This window comes from Zonotrichia albicollis, chromosome 4, assembly GCF_047830755.1.
Source record: "Zonotrichia albicollis isolate bZonAlb1 chromosome 4, bZonAlb1.hap1, whole genome shotgun sequence".
Taxonomy (NCBI): Eukaryota; Metazoa; Chordata; class Aves; order Passeriformes; family Passerellidae; genus Zonotrichia; species Zonotrichia albicollis.
The window spans coordinates 16,591,697-16,607,190 of NC_133822.1; the positions used below are offsets into that span (position 1 = coordinate 16,591,697).

The window sequence follows — 15,494 nt, forward strand, 5'->3', positions numbered from 1 at the left end:
AGTGAAAATCATGACACGTTTTTGTCCTTGCTGGGCAGGTGGCTCTGTTCAAGGAGCGGGAACAGAAGGAAATTGAAGCCATGCACGCTCTCAGGGCAGCCAACTTGGCCAAGATGACCATGGTGGACCGGATCGAGGAAGTGAAGTTCTGTATCTGCCGCAAGACAGCCAGCGGCTTCATGCTGCAGTGCGAGCTGTGCAAGGACTGGTTCCACAGCGGCTGCGTGCCCCTGCCCAAGAGCAGCTCTCAGAAGAAGGGCTCCAGCTGGCAGGCCAAGGAGGTGAAGTTCCTGTGTCCCCTGTGCCAGCGCTCGCGCCGGCCGCGCCTGGAGACCATCCTGTCGCTGCTGGTGTCCCTGCAGAAGCTGCCGGTGCGGCTGCCCGAGGGGGAGGCGCTGCAGTGCCTGACGGAGCGAGCCATGAGCTGGCAGGACCGGGCGCGCCAGGCCCTGGCCACCGACGAGCTCTCCTCTGCTCTGGCCAAGCTCTCCGTGCTCAGCCAGCGCATGGTGGAGCAGGCGGCTCGCGAGAAAACGGAGAAAATCATCAGTGCGGAGCTGCAGAAGGCAGCAGCTAACCCTGACCTGCAGGTAGGCATGGCAAGGTCTTGCTGCTCCCTCTGTGTCAAAATGCCTTGCTTTTCTTGGAGAAGGGTGGGGGAGAGGGGAGGGCAGTGAAAAGCTGAAGGTTACACATGGTAAAACTTCTTACTTAGTTCATAGCTCTACATGTTTTGGCTGGCTTCCGTCTTGTACATTGCTGCTCCAGGAGCAGATCTATTCCTCTATACTCACTGTCAGCAGCAACTGCTGAAGTTACTCAGAATTTAATCCTTTCTATACTATTGACTTCTAAGGCTTGGGTTTTTTTAGTTTTTTATACATAGATGTGTTCCAGTGTGTTTAAAAAAAGATACAGATCATTATGCATCATATACGTAAGAAACATCAGGTCAGCTGTAACAGCTGAGTACAGGCCTCAAAATGTGTAAAATAGTCACCACCTTGGTGTCCAAATTCCATTTTCCTCATGACAGAATCCAATCTCTCAATATTTGTAACTTCTCATGGATTGCCATTCACAGGCATTTAGTGTCTTGTTAGTAAATTTCAGCAAGGGATGTAGTCAAACACTGATAATTCTGTAGCTGACCTCTGCACCTTGAGAGTGAGGTCAGCTCGTGTTGTGGTGAGGAAGCTGTAATTTGTAGCACTGAAGAACAATATCTATATCTTTCCAGTCACTATTATTAAAATACAGGCAATCAGAATCTAACCAAACTTTTTACTTTGATATTTCCCTATCTTTTTTCACATCTTGCTGTAACTGGTCTCTTTTGTGATGTCCAGGCAGTTATCTTCAGGCCAAAAGAACCACTGTTTTCTTTGTTAATAACTCTTTAGGTTTTACAGATTTTTCCTGGAAATTTTATTGCTTCATTTCCATATTCCATTTTTTTAGGGGCACTTGACAAGTTTCCAGCAGTCAGCCTTTAACAGAGTGATAGGGAGCGTGTCCTCATCCCCACGGCAGACTTTGGATTATGATGATGAAGAGACAGACTCTGATGAAGACATCAGGGAGACATATGGCTATGACATAAAGGTAGGTAATCCAGAGAGGTTTGTTTGCATGGAATAAGTACAGAACACCTGTCTTTTAATCCATTTTTCCAGAATATTTACTGTATTTAAAACTGTCTATGTATGTTCTGCCCAAGTGCCTGTGGCAGGAGAGGAGCTTCTTGATTTTTATCTGAATGCCCACATTCTCTCAACTGTTGTCAAGTTATTTAATGTTTTTATGTAAAATTTCCAAAGTCCTTTCCTCCTTTTGAATTTCAAAAGGTGCTTTTAATGCTGAGGAAAAAGATACGTTTACAAAGGGATTTGTATTCATAACACCCTGGAGGATGAACATTGTCTTTATGCCCCATTCAGAGATACCACCAGTCATAAATATAACTATTTATATGAAGAGCTCTTGGAAAGTTTTTGCAACAGCAGAAAGATTAGCCTTAAAAAACCGCATGCTGTGTCAGAAGTTTCCTGATGCCTGAGCTTTGTTCATGTTTTCATACCTTCCTCTTCATTCAGCCCTTGTATAAAGCAAGTACATGTGTTCCATTTTGTAGTGTGGAATTTTTTGAGACAAGATGTCTGGATCATGTTGTAAAGTTAATGTCTGGTTTCAGTACAGAAATTGTAACTGCAGTTAAATTTCTGAAGTGTTTTATCTAGAGAACTTCCATGAGAAAAGGCAGTTGTGGAGAAAACAATGTGTTTTCAAGGTATTGAAATGTCCCTTTGAAATATGTAGAGGCAAAGGCAATGCCACAGTTTCTTCTTGAGCAGTGTTTTCTTTTTAGTGATAGTGTCATCTCTGCCTTTAAAGATGTTATCTTAAGAGACACGTAAATTCTTCTAAGGCAGATGTTCTGGTTTATAGAGGGGCAGCACATTCTCCAGGTATGATGTGCTATAATCTCCTATTTTTAAGTGTTTTGTTTCTCAGCAGCCTGATGCAAATACACAGATTTGTCTTACAGCCCCCCATGAAATGCCAACAAGAATACATTGCTGTTGGGTGCTACAGCTTTTAATTAATTTAGTTTTATATATAAAAGTAATTCCCAAAACTGTTCTTTGCATCAGGGTTCTTTATAAGCCATTTTCTGAGGCTGTGATAAAACATGTCAGGAAAGATGGCATGTGCTTGCCAAGATCTCAGGGTTTTTCAAGAGCATAGTTTAATTTGTTTAATAATTCTGCTGTCATAATTTAGAAATCTCATACTTAACCCTTTTGATTTGGATGTTCATCATAAAAAATCTGTTTAAGCAAAGCTGATAGAGACCAGAAATGTGTTCTGTTAGGTCCATTAAGATGATTGGAATAGAAGACAAATTTTCAGGCAGCTAATCAAATTCTTCAGGTATGAACTAGGAGATGCAAGATTTTAAAAAACCCAAACCCCGAGTTGCTCAGAATTTAATTATTTCTATACTGTTGACTTTTAAGGGTTGGGTTTTTTTCAGTTTTTGATACATAGATGTGTTCCAGTGTATTTAAAAAAATATACAGATCATTATGCATCGTGTATGAGTTTGCTCTTGTGGACCCTGTAGAATTAATCCTGAATTCCTAAGGGTTTATAGACTGTGTTTTGAAAGCCACAGTCTCTGGCTTCTCAAATGCACAGTTGTTACAGAAGTAGGTATGAAAATATGATCTGTTTGATTATATTATATATCTCTTAATTAAAACATGGTTCTTGCCAGTAAATCTTAATTAGGAGTGCAGTAGCTTTTATTAAGGTTTGTTCCAAGCAGACACATTCACTGGTCAAATCACCTGTAATTTGTTTTCATTTTCTGCCTTGTATTTTTTCTCATTTCTTTGCACCAGTATTGTCTATGGCCACTAATGATGATTTTTAAAAAAATTTTAAAATTTACATGTTAGCCCTGAACTTCTTTTAATGTAGTGCAATAAGATGCCCATAACAAGATACAGTTCAAGATATAACTTCTTTACTGTGTAGGGAGAAATACCTTCCTCTTTCTGAGTATATTTATTTTACCTTTTCATCTGAGCAATTGAAATCTGAATTTCCCACTTGTAGTTCTGTACAGAAATCATTAGTTTGTACATCACTTTCTTTTAAACATACAACTGAAGGCCACAGAGAGAGAGATTACCATTCTTTAACTCCTTTTTTATGTCAAAAATTCTTGCCCAATACCTTGAGTTGTTCAGTGTCTTACTCAACACACTGAGATGAGCACTGGTCTTGGAAATATTCATGACAGCCCTCTCCTTTCAGTGTTTGCTCCTAATTTAAACTGATTTAACACTGCCATCCAAGTACTGATCCCAGGACAGCATTTGATTGCCATTATGCTGATATATCTTGCTGTGCTGGAATGCTCTTTTTTCCATACCTACAAAATCTTAAATCACTTTTTTCTGTAGTCACTGTAATTTAGTCAGCATGCTCCCTGCTTTATGGAAGATAAAGTCTTCATGGGCTTGCAGTCAGACTTTTCAAGCAAAATAATAAATTATGTAGGCTCAGAAAAAGCCTCTTTTCATCATGTTGACTTCTGAAGACCATATTTAAGGTGCTGAGTGAGGAAACTTGTCAAGTGTTTTTCATGCACTAGCTGTAAATAAACTGACCTATCTCCATAGCTCCTGTATTCATCCACCATGTAAGTAGGGATATAATTTTTACCTTTGATCTTGGTATCCCTGATGGAGTGCTTCAGAGGAGGGCTTGAGGAGCAGCAGACTGCTCAGTCCAAGTAGAATTGCCTTTGAAGTAGGTATTTTCTGGATTCAGATGTTGCATGTTTTCTGTGTGTCTTTTTCAGGACAATGCCAGTGTGAAATCCTCCAGCAGCTTGGAGCCCAATTTGTTTTGTGATGAGGAAATCCCCATTAAATCAGAGGAGGTGGTGACACACATGTGGACTGCTCCCTCCTTCTGTGCTGAACACGCCTATTCCTCTGCTTCTAAAAGCTGCTCTCAAGGTATTTGCTTTGTATACATTGAGATAAAACTAAGTAGATAACTGGGATGAGTCAGTGAGGAGTGGAACTGCTCTGTTACCCACACTGCTGTACAGGATATTCTGTCTGGAGAAAGTACAGCAGAGTTACATTGTAGTTAGTTTCCTGGTATTGGATACATAAACCTGTGCCAATGTGTTTTGGTTGCTACTGTTTCCCACCTTAAAATGTTGTAAAAAATACCAAATTTCTTTTGGATTTGATCTGTTCCTTTTATCTTTATGTGGCTTTGCCTGGGGAGGTTTAAATTGGATATTAGGAAAATTTTTTTCACTGAAAGGGTGGTCAGGCATGGGAACAGGTTGCCTGGGGAAGTGATGGAATCATGTCCCTGCAAGTGTTGAAAAGCCATGTGGGTGTGGTGGTACTTGGGGACATGGTTTGGTGATGGCTTTGGCACAGACTCAGTAATCCCAGATCTTTTCCAGCCTGAAGGACTCTGTGTCTTGGCTCTGCCTGGCAGGTTCTGGCACTCCAAGGAAGCAGCCCCGCAAGAGCCCGCTGGTACCTCGCAGCCTGGAGCCCCCCGTGCTGGAGCTGTCCCCTGGGGCAAAGGCTCAGCTGGAGGATCTGATGATGGTGGGAGATCTGCTGGAGGTGTCTCTGGATGAAACTCAGCACATCTGGAGGATCTTACAGGCCACTCATCCGCCCTCTGAGGACAGGTTTCTTCACGTCATGGAGGTAGGGAACTCTCTGGTGTGAAACAAAATTCCCACCACATTCTGTTGGTGGATTTATATAAAAATAGCTGAGTGCTCAGCTTGTCATGTTTGTGTTTCACCTGGGGAGAGTAGTAGATTACAGAAAACAACAGAATACATGATCCAGAAATTCAGTTCTTGATCACTCATGCCATAGCACTGTCCTCCACAGCTAACCATATTTAGAATACTTTTCTCAAGCAGTTCCATATTCAAACTTTATTTTAGAAGAGAACAGGTTAAGGGAGGAAACACTCCTCTTGTTATGCCTGGAAACAGAACTAATCTGCAAACGAGTTACAAGAGACATTTAGGAAGATGAAGTTACACTTACCTTATATAACATACTTGTATGTTACTGGGGGAAACATGTTTTCATAATACAGACAATAAGTTTCATATTCTTCCTCAGAATAACATGGACATAGCAATTTTTTATTGCTATACTGTGAAGATGTCCTGATTACTTTGCTCAGCTGCCAGTGGATCAGGCAGGTTCATCTGCTGGTTCTGAGGTCTAGTCAGAATCACTTTGCTATGAGGAGAACCCTCTTTTGAAGCTTCAACTCAAGCTGCTGGGTTGAAGAGCCAGAGTGGAACTGGAACCCCTTTTTTTGTCAGCTGCAGCTAGGGGTCAGTTTGACCATCTGGATTAATGATGGCTTGTTGGGTTACTGAGCTGTACAGGAAGAACATAGGAAGCTGGTTCTTTCTTGGCTTTTTGGTGCTGTACAGCAATACAAGATGGAAGGTTGCATGTGTGAACAATGAGATGTCTCATTTTCTGCATGCCATCCATGCTCAGTGGGTGAGTTCAAGTGTTGCCAGACTGCATCAGTCAGAAGTGTGGAGTACAGAACTGCCCCTGCCTCCCTGTTCTGCTGCTTTACCACCTTTCAGCCCAAGTACTACATTACCTTAATGTTCTTTCAGTGTAATGGTTTGGGCAGGGAGTTGATTGAAAAGCAGTTTTAATGACAACAAATAGCAATTTATAAATAATATGCCAGCCTGTTACATTAGTAGTTAAGCAAAGCTTTTTTCAGGGGAGTGGGGTGAGGAGTGTAGAGTATGTGTGTGCATTACAACTTTTTCTGGTTAACCTTTATGAATACTTGCTTGACCAGAGCTGCTCATTTTGAATTGAATATATTCTGTCTGTTTACATACAAAATAAGTAGACTTCTGTGAAATAATCTGCAGAGGATTTGGTTTTGGGTGGAGTAGCTATATTAAGTAGTGTACAGTAAACAGTCTCTTTACTGGTTTATAGTATGTTCTTAATCTATTAATAATTAAGGTTAAAGTATATAGCTGCATTGACTGAAATCCAGTCAGTCCCATTTGTACAAAGGACTACACAAGTGAATCTTTCAGGTATAAATGGGACTTGTCACTGTGAGTGCTACCTGCAGGGACAGAGCTGGCCAGTTTTAAACTCCATTTATGATGTGAATCTGTTATTTAAGAGCTCTTTATGACACCAGGATATTTACAATGTCTGCCGGTTTGGAAGCCATTCAAATAATGGATGTTGCTTTCTCTCCTTGCCTGAGTTGATGATACATTTTAAGAATTCACCAATTACTCTTTCTTAATCTCCAAAACTGCAGTTACTTTCTCTCGAAAATAATTACAGGCAAGACTGACCTCGGATGAAAAATAAGGATCTCGCAAATGATTAATCTTCTCAACTTCTATTAAAAACAATGTGAGAAGGGAGTTGTAATTATTGCTTATTTTGCCTTCTTACCCTTGCTGATAGTTTGCTTTTTCCACTGGGTATTTTTGGCTGATTATACTTTGACACAGTTGATAACACTTAGGAATTTTTTATAGTATGGTGAAAATGAAGTTAAGTGCTTTTTTTGTGTAGAATTTCTAGCAGTATGTTGTTGACTAGATTTCTTCATGCCATATCAGGATAAAAGTAGAGGTAAGTTTGCGGGAAATTTGTCAAATTTGTCTTTGAGTAATACATAATCTTTTTCTATGAAGGATGACAGCATGGATGAAAAACCACTGAAAATGAGAGGGAGGGACTCTTCTGAGAGGAAGCGGAAACGAAAACTGGAGAGAGCAGAGCAGTTCTTTGGAGATATGAAGCAAAAATCTAAAGAGCTGAAAAAACTGGAAAAACCCAAGAAGAAGAAGCTAAAACTCACTATGGATAAGACCAAGGAGCTGAACAAGCTGGCAAAGAAACTGGCCAAGGAAGAGGAGCGGAAGAAGAAGCGAGAGAAGGCAGTTGTGGCAAAGGTAGAACTGGCCAAGGAGAGCACAGAGAAAAAGAGAGAGAAGAAGGTTCTGGATATTCCTTCCAAGTATGACTGGTCAGGAGCAGAGGAGTCAGATGATGAGAATGCTGTGTGTGCTGCTCAGAACTGCCAAAGGCCCTGCAAGGACAAAGTGAGTTATCCCTTAGTTCTGTCACAGGCAATTGTGTGCCAGGGAATATTTAAGTTGAGCAGCGTGAGAAACCCAAGTGGTGTGGTTAGAAATGAGATGATTGAGTAGTACTTGGTAGGCACAGGGATTTAGCAGAGTAAGCTGTAGGACTTCCTTATTCTCTTAGGTACTTCAAAAGAGAGGATGGAAAACTAGAATCTGGGAAAAGGTGCTCTGTTTTGGTTGGGAAGTTTTAACTGCTTCAAACTGTGTGTTTTTCTGTTGACTGTGTGGAACATGCACTGGCTGATTCAAAGGATTAATTCTGTGATTCAGAAAGAAATGTTCCTAGCTTTACTGTGTTCCTGAGCAGGAGTGGGATGTGTGATGTTCCTAAATGAAATAGATTTTCTGTATTTCTTGCATACACTCTGGGAACAGTGATGTTGCAGGCTGAGTGATCTACAAACTTCAGTGGTTCATTTTGCTTGTTGGAGATAAATAATCAATTATTTTAGACTTGATTAGATTATTACAAAACAAACTTGATCTGTCTCTCTTTGTGGTACTGCCTGTCATGATTGTCAGCTTTTAACACAGACTGATGATCAAAAATGTCTTCAAAATGTTTTTTCTGTACTTTTCTACTTTCAACAGGGGAATGCCATACTTGGCAGATGCAGGAATGTAATGACTGAAGCTGCAGCTGTTGATATCCATTACTAATCACTTTGGAAAATTTGTTCAGGAGTAGTTGGCTACAAACCAAAGTAACATCTGTATGATGATACTGTTTCTTCATTTTAAATAGGTTGCCACTACTGATTTTCTGACACAGCCACTACTGTTTTTCTGATACAGTTTTACATTCCCCTATAAGGGGAAAGCAGAACTACAGCAGTAACAATTTTTATAGCTGTACCAGTGGATGCCATTAAAATGGAGGGATCTGTGTTTCTTACCCTGCAAATTGGAGTTTGTGCCCATTGACTCCAATTAACATGTAATTTTATTCAAAGAATTACACAATCAAATAATTAATCTTTTTTGCTTCCTACATTCTAACTCATTTTTTGTCTTTTCCAAATTGTTCTACAGCAGATTCAACTCAAAGTTTGTATTGTAGCTTAAAAGTTCTCACACTTAGGACTTACATTTACAAAAGCTGCTGTTTGATAATGCAGTCTAAGAGGGTGTGTTTGGAGACTCACCTGTGCTGAAATAACCATCTCTGAGCATTTTAAATGTGTTTTAGCACATCTGAGGAGAGCTGAGTCACCTTCCTCAGGAGTAGTAGAGTGAGGGGGCAAGGTTTGTTGGAATAGTTAGTTTCCATTAAACTGAACTAGCTTGTTTAAACAAGCTCTGCAGGGGCATTAATTTCTGCCCCAGAGCTTTTATATTCTTGGTGGCTCTGATAGGTTTAACAGAAGGTATTTGTATAGAAACTGTGTTCGTGTGTCCTTCCTTGTAACAAGCTGCGTGCTGCTCTCTTGCAGGTGGACTGGGTGCAGTGTGACGGGGGCTGTGATGAGTGGTTCCATCAGGTGTGTGTTGGGGTGTCCCCAGAGATGGCTGAGAATGAGGATTACATCTGTATAAACTGTGCAAAGAAGCCCCTGCAGGGGCCCAGCAGCCCTGCCCACGCCTCACCTCCTCCCTTCCTGCTGAGCTACAAACTACCAATGGAAGATCTCAAGGAGACGAGTTAGCAACTGCTCCATGGCCAGAACTTGTTGGAAATGGACCACTGGAACCCTTCAGGAGGAGAGGGGTTTGAGGCTGATGTAGCTCCTGAGCTTCTCTTCAAGGATGTACAGACGTGCAGCAGAGCTGGTCCCTTGGGTGCTGCTGCCTTCCTCCCTGCAGTGCCCTGGCAGGGCACAGAGGCACCCACTGAGCTATGCACACCCTGCCTGAGGAGAGCTCCAGCCAGTGCTTCCTGACCTCGGTGTTTCCATCCTGGAGTGGGGCTGCTGCTCTCAGGACTGAGCAGACTCGAGGCTGTTGGACACTTGAGGGTGTTAGAAGGCTGTGTTGGCGGTGGAGCTGGCCTGGAGCTGGTGGGCACAGGCTGGAGCTCTTAACCCACCTGGTTATCCTGAGGAGGTGACTTTGCAAGTTCTCTTTCACCTCTCCATGCCAACCCAGTGTGTAGAGCAATGTCATGGGAGAATGAAATTGCCTCCAAATCCAGGCAGCTAACACTACACTATAAGGGTGGGAGCAAGTGGATGAATTTCTTTTAATTTCTCTATTGTAGCTAAAGGGCAGAGGAGCTCATAATGGCAAAAATCAGCAAAAGTTCTGTTTACCAAAAAAGAAACCCAACTCTACTCCACTAGGCAAATTGTTTTTCCTCAGTGGGAAACAACTGATCTTCCTGTCCTGAGGAGGGCCAGAAGTCATTGATAATGTCTAGCTAGACCAGAACTTGGGAAGAGCAGAGTGCTTCCCTTTCCACAGGGATGCTCTCTCCTGTTCTAGGCTTTGCTTAGAGTCCTGCACTCCTGCACATTGAAGTTGTGTGGAGCTGGCAAGGAGGTACAGCACAGCTGTACCAGGGCACAGCTTCTGAGATGTGTACCCAGGGATGGGAAGGAAAGAAGACAGCCCACTTACCTCAGAGGTTACACTGACACGTGCTTCTGTGAAAAGTTTCACTCACAACTTTCCAGTATCACCGGGCTACAGGCATGGCCTCCTGTGATACCAGCAAGCAGTCTGCAGATCCTGTTGACAGTGCAGACCCCTCCCTGCTGCCCTTGCTGGGTGTGTACCAGTGTACAATCAGCAGCAGCTCCTGGTGGAAGTTGCCTCTGGCTCTGCCTGAGGACCAGAGGGCTTGGGGTCATCCTGGGTGACAGTTGTTTTAGTAAATCCATTTTTAAAGAAGGACTTGTTTTTACTTTTTTCTAAATGTCTCAGACTACTGACTTGTTCTATAAATAGATTATTTTTCTTTGATTTTTTTATACTTACCACTGTTAACCAGCAGCACAGACAGAGGTTCACAAAGCAAAAACCTGCCCGTGGGCTTGGGTTTTTTTACTCCATTCCTTCCTTGTAGTACAAGGAATTAGCAGTTACCTTCCCCATTCTAGCTTGACCAGCTGCCTGTGTTTAAATAGGTAAATACATTTCATGTGCTACCTTTGTATTTGGGTTTGTTCCTATTAGTGGGGCATCTGGGCCTTAATGACTCCAGTGGATGCTGGCCTTGTGTATGTGAATGTCTGAAGTCAGCCCTGGGCTGTCTTTGTCCCCCTCTCCACTCGCTCCCTGTTGTTTCCATTCTTCTGCAGTTCTAGGAGTGTTGTAAGTAGTGTCCAGTCTTACTAGGAGCTGGATTGGGATTTAAAGAAATATTGACAAAAACAAAGGTGTGCTGTCTTGACTGTTCTGTGTCCCTTCTCTTGTTCTCTGATGTTTGGAAGTTTATTTATTTGGCAGAATTATCCATCCAAAAAAAAAAAAAACCAACTCAGCTCAGGTAGACAGAACTTTGTTTTCTTCTATGTGTGCCTGCTACCTGGGAAGAGGGAAGTGTGCAAAAGGAAAAGAAATAAGATGGAGCACAGAAGATCCAGAGTCTTGGGAGCTTTGAGTGCAAATTGGACACAGACTTCTAATCCCTGCTCCCCAAAGACTTAATGTGATGTTAAAAGCAAAAGCAAGCTGTGGTTAAGCATGTGGCTGAACAGGCACCCTAGCAAATTTAAGAGTATTATTTGTTTACTTATTTATGAAGGAGTCTATGCTTTAGATAGACATACCCTCTTTTTGCCTCCAATTACTTTATTTTTTTTCTTCTCAATGTACACTTAGTTTTGGTAAACTGATTTAAGCAGTTGTTTGTTACTTTTCCTTCAAGCTTTAACTGACGGTACTACATAAATGTTTCCCCATATGGAGTGGATCAACGATCTGTCACAGATGTTTAATTGTTCCAGAAGTAGACTAGTACAAGATTTCTTAAAGAATCCCAGTGTTCTGTATTCTTTCCTGACTCCTAGAATTTGTGACACAGCAGGGGAAATATGGTTAGCATCTCCTGTTAGCCACTGAGCATATCCTGGTATCCATTCCTGCATTCTCTGTTGCAATGAAGTCGTTGTATGTAATTGCCATCAACTGGAAAAGAGATCTTTGAGTAAACCTGCATTGCATGTTCCTGTTTCTCTGTGTAGAAGGTGTGGTGGAGAGTGTTGACAGAAGCACTAGTGACAGCAAGATGGAAGCAAACAGCTCTACAATGCAACTGTGGTCGTTCTGCTTGTAACAAGCACAGGAAAGAAAGAGCAAACAACAGAAAGAAATGTGCAAATCATATGCAAAAGTCACGTTTTTAGTAGCTGTTTTTCATGTAGCCACGTGGAGAGCCTCTGTTCCACTGTTGGAAGGAGGTTACCACACTTTTCTCTGGTCACACATGTCTTGTCTGCTTTTGGATAAGGTGTTCATAAACTGAAGACCATTATTAGCTTTACATCTTATTGTTTTAAGCTTGTTTTTTAAGAGCGTAATTCCTGTCAAAGGATTGCTGATAGTATGAACTTATGAATAAATGTTAACTTTTGGAAAAACCTGTAGTTTAGTGGTTGAAAAACCCAAAGCTACAGCTGTGGTGTTGTCTCCAGATCCTAGGGGTTTGAAGTGTTATAAAAGCATATGCAGAGAAGCCAGCCAAAGCCAAGACAAATGTTCTTACAGGTCTGCTACAGCTGTGGGAAAACTCTCTCATGCTTTGGGGACAAAATCTTAGTACACAAAAATATTATCTCATGTATTTAGAAAGGTGCATGTCTTAGTGCTGTAGTCTACAAAGGCTGCTTGCCACTGCTGCTGTTATTTCTTTTCATGTGTCTTGACACAAAAGGTCAAAAAAATTACCTGAGCTGTTGTGAAGAGCTGAAAATGGCCAGGGCTTGAGTTTGTATAGCTTGTACAAACTACGTGTTTTCAGGTTTTTCTTGTGAAAAACAGAGCCTGGAATTTGGCAGCTTTGCTTGCAGAGAGATAAATGTCACTGCTGACCTTCAGCACCATTGCCTTTAGGATTTATGCTTTTGACAGATCTGTAGCTGAATGCTGGTGCAGCCTGGACCATTGGTAATGAAGATTTAAGAATCCTTAGCAACTTAATATTGGTGATATTATAGGAATTATCTGAAGGGATTGGAACACAGTCACACAGCATAAGGAAACAGGCACTTGTCTGTTATATCAGCCACACTGTGAAACTTGCACTGATCTTTTCAGTTTTTAGAATCATGGAGTAATTTAGGTTGGAGGGCACTTCTGGAGGTCATCTGGGTGAACCTCTTGACCAGAGCAGTGGTGACTTTAGAAGTAGGTATAATTTTTCAGGGTTGTGCCCAATAAAATTTTGAGCATTTCCAGGGGTGAGCATTCAACAACTTCTCTGATTTCCCATTTGGTTTTGTAGCATCTTCAGTGCAAAATTCACTTGCTGTAATGTGCCTGTTGCCAGAGTCTGGCTCTGTATTGTCTCTAATCATCCATTAGGTTGTTGGAGACTGCAGCTCCAGCAGCCTTGATTTCCAAGCTGAACAAATCCAGCTCAGCCTCCCTTGAGCCATGGCATGAGCTGCAGCCTCCTGACAGTCTTGGTGGTCCTTGTTGCAGGGAGCCCAAAACTGGATGTGTTACTCCAGGTACAGCTTAAAGGTGTTGAATACAGGGGGAAATTATTTTCTTTAACCTGCTGCTCATACTTGGGCTGTGCAGCCTCCTACAGGTCTGGCCTGTATAGCTGCAAGTACTGCTGACTCCTTTTCATTCTGGCTAATGTTAGGTCAGGATCTTCTCAGATACAGGACTTAAACTTTCCATCAGCACGTCACTTCAGCCAGGAAAGATCCAACTGAATGGGAGTTCCCTCCTCCTGTGTTTGGGGCTCTGCTGCTCCAGTCCTCTGCCAGCACAGTTTGATGCCATCTGAGTTGCTCTGTACCACTGCCCAGGTGGGTAAGAACAAACACCTGAGCTACTGCACTTGCAGCTATCTCCAAGTTTTCAAACTGGTGGCTGCTGAAGCCTGAGCATTGAAGTCCACCCCATTTTTTGCTGCCATTGCAGGTTGTCCATCCACTCCCCCAAGTTTGTTTTTGCTGTAAGTCAGGGTGAACACCCACTGCTGTCCCCTTGTCCATAGAGTTCATCACAGAAGGCAGCCAGGTTGGGCTGGGGTTAGAGTGGTGGCTGTTCCCTTATCTGAACACCTGGTGGAGAAGTGCAATCACTGCCTGATGCTGAAGGACAGCCCCAGAGGAGTGTGGTGCTGCTGCTCTCACCTGCTGCCAGAGGGGAGGCTCCACAGGTGGAACCCATTTCCAGGTTTGTATCTCACTGGTAAGGTTTGAACACAGCCCACTTTCTCACTTTCTGGGTATTCACTGGTTTCCTCTGGCTTCTGCTGCAAATAGTGTTGGAATAGTCAGACTGGTATTTAGGGCAGTTAGAGAGTACTCAAAACTGAACAAATAAATAACGGAAGAGTGCACAGCCATGGGAGAAGTGTTCATAACTTACAGGATTTTTTTTTCTTGCTGAGTAATGATTCTAGGGAGATGATGGGTCAGATTCCTCTTTGGAGCAGAAAGTGGGCATGACCTTTGTGTAACTTCTGTTTACAGAGAGTGCTACTGGACAAGCAACACCTGAGATTTCTGCAAAAAGGAGCTCATTTTGCTTTGCCCTAAGCAGCAGCTGTTCCATGTCCCTGTTTCTCAGTTCTGGTCATCTCAGAGAAAAAATTTGTTTCTTTGCTTTTGTCCACCAGGGCCTTTCCATTACCCCTTGGGCAGTCCCTGTTCTCAGGGAGGTGAGGCCAAAAGAAATCAGCACAAACTCCCTTTGCAAACTTTGGTTTTGCTCCTCCCAAGCTGCTTTTCCTTTGCAGCAGGGAGGTCTCACCTCCCACCTTCCTGGGGCTGCCTGGCTCCCTGCACAGGAGCTGTGACTGCAGACTGTCATTGGCATCACCAGGGCCAGATTTGGGCAGCAGTAAAACAGCCATTTCTTGGTTTGCTTGTGTGTATCCACAGGTTCTGGTCTAGCCCCAGGGAGTGTGCAGTTCAAACCTGGTAGCAAGAACCTTTCAAGGTAAATCAGAATATCAAAGACCAGTCTCTTTTTTCCTCTAGATCCCAGTTATGGTGAACACCAAAACAAAAAGTTCCACATGTTTTCAAGTAATTCTATTTGAACACATCACCATGTCTTTTACTTTTTCCTATTTCCTTCACTAATGAAGGAAATGAAAACTTTGTGACAGACTTATGAAACCACAATCTCAGCGCTTGTCAGATGATTGGTAAGCAGTGCCTGACCCTCTGCGTTAGCTTGCAGGGATGAGGAATGAAGTGTCCTTGTCAAAAAGAGCTGTGATGGCTTGAGCCTCTCTGGCTGGAGGGAAGTAATTCGTGTTCATGGTGGAAATACTTGTGTTTGGGTGTATTTCCCCATGGGACCTCTTGATCTGGTCAGCCCCCTGAGCATCACTGAATTCAGGGTGGCCAGAGGGTGACATGGCTTGGAATCTGACAGTCAAAAATGGCAGAGTGAAGCTCATGAGAGCTCTTTTGTTCCCTCAAAAGGGCTCTCAAGGCACCTTCTCTTTTAGTGTGGGTGCAGTGAGTGAGCCCAAACCCTTGTGCCTCTGCTGAACCCTCTGTCCCTCGTGCCTGGTGCCCTGCTCCACTGCCACTCCTCCCTTGGCTGGAAGGGACAGCTTTCTGCAGCCATCAGCTGCATCTGTTTTGAAGCTGGACTTTTTAATCTCTGGCACTCAGACAAATAAGAT

At 42.7% G+C, this 15,494-nt stretch overlaps 1 protein-coding gene across 2 annotated transcripts in view; it reads left to right on the forward strand.

Annotated features, from left to right (window-relative positions):
- The window catches only part of KDM5A (lysine demethylase 5A), a 49,219-nt gene extending 36,967 nt beyond the window's left edge, over positions 1-12,252 (forward strand). For both annotated transcript variants that reach the window (XM_005482684.4, XM_005482683.4), the window contains exons 23-28: positions 39-590; positions 1,462-1,605; positions 4,376-4,535; positions 5,038-5,258; positions 7,277-7,687; positions 9,166-12,252. In XM_005482684.4, coding sequence (XP_005482741.2) covers positions 39-590; positions 1,462-1,605; positions 4,376-4,535; positions 5,038-5,258; positions 7,277-7,687; positions 9,166-9,378 — 1,701 coding nt within the window. In that variant the 3' untranslated portion in view covers positions 9,379-12,252. The remainder of the gene's footprint in view (positions 1-38; positions 591-1,461; positions 1,606-4,375; positions 4,536-5,037; positions 5,259-7,276; positions 7,688-9,165) is intronic.
- The last annotated feature ends 3,242 nt before the right edge of the window (positions 12,253-15,494 follow it).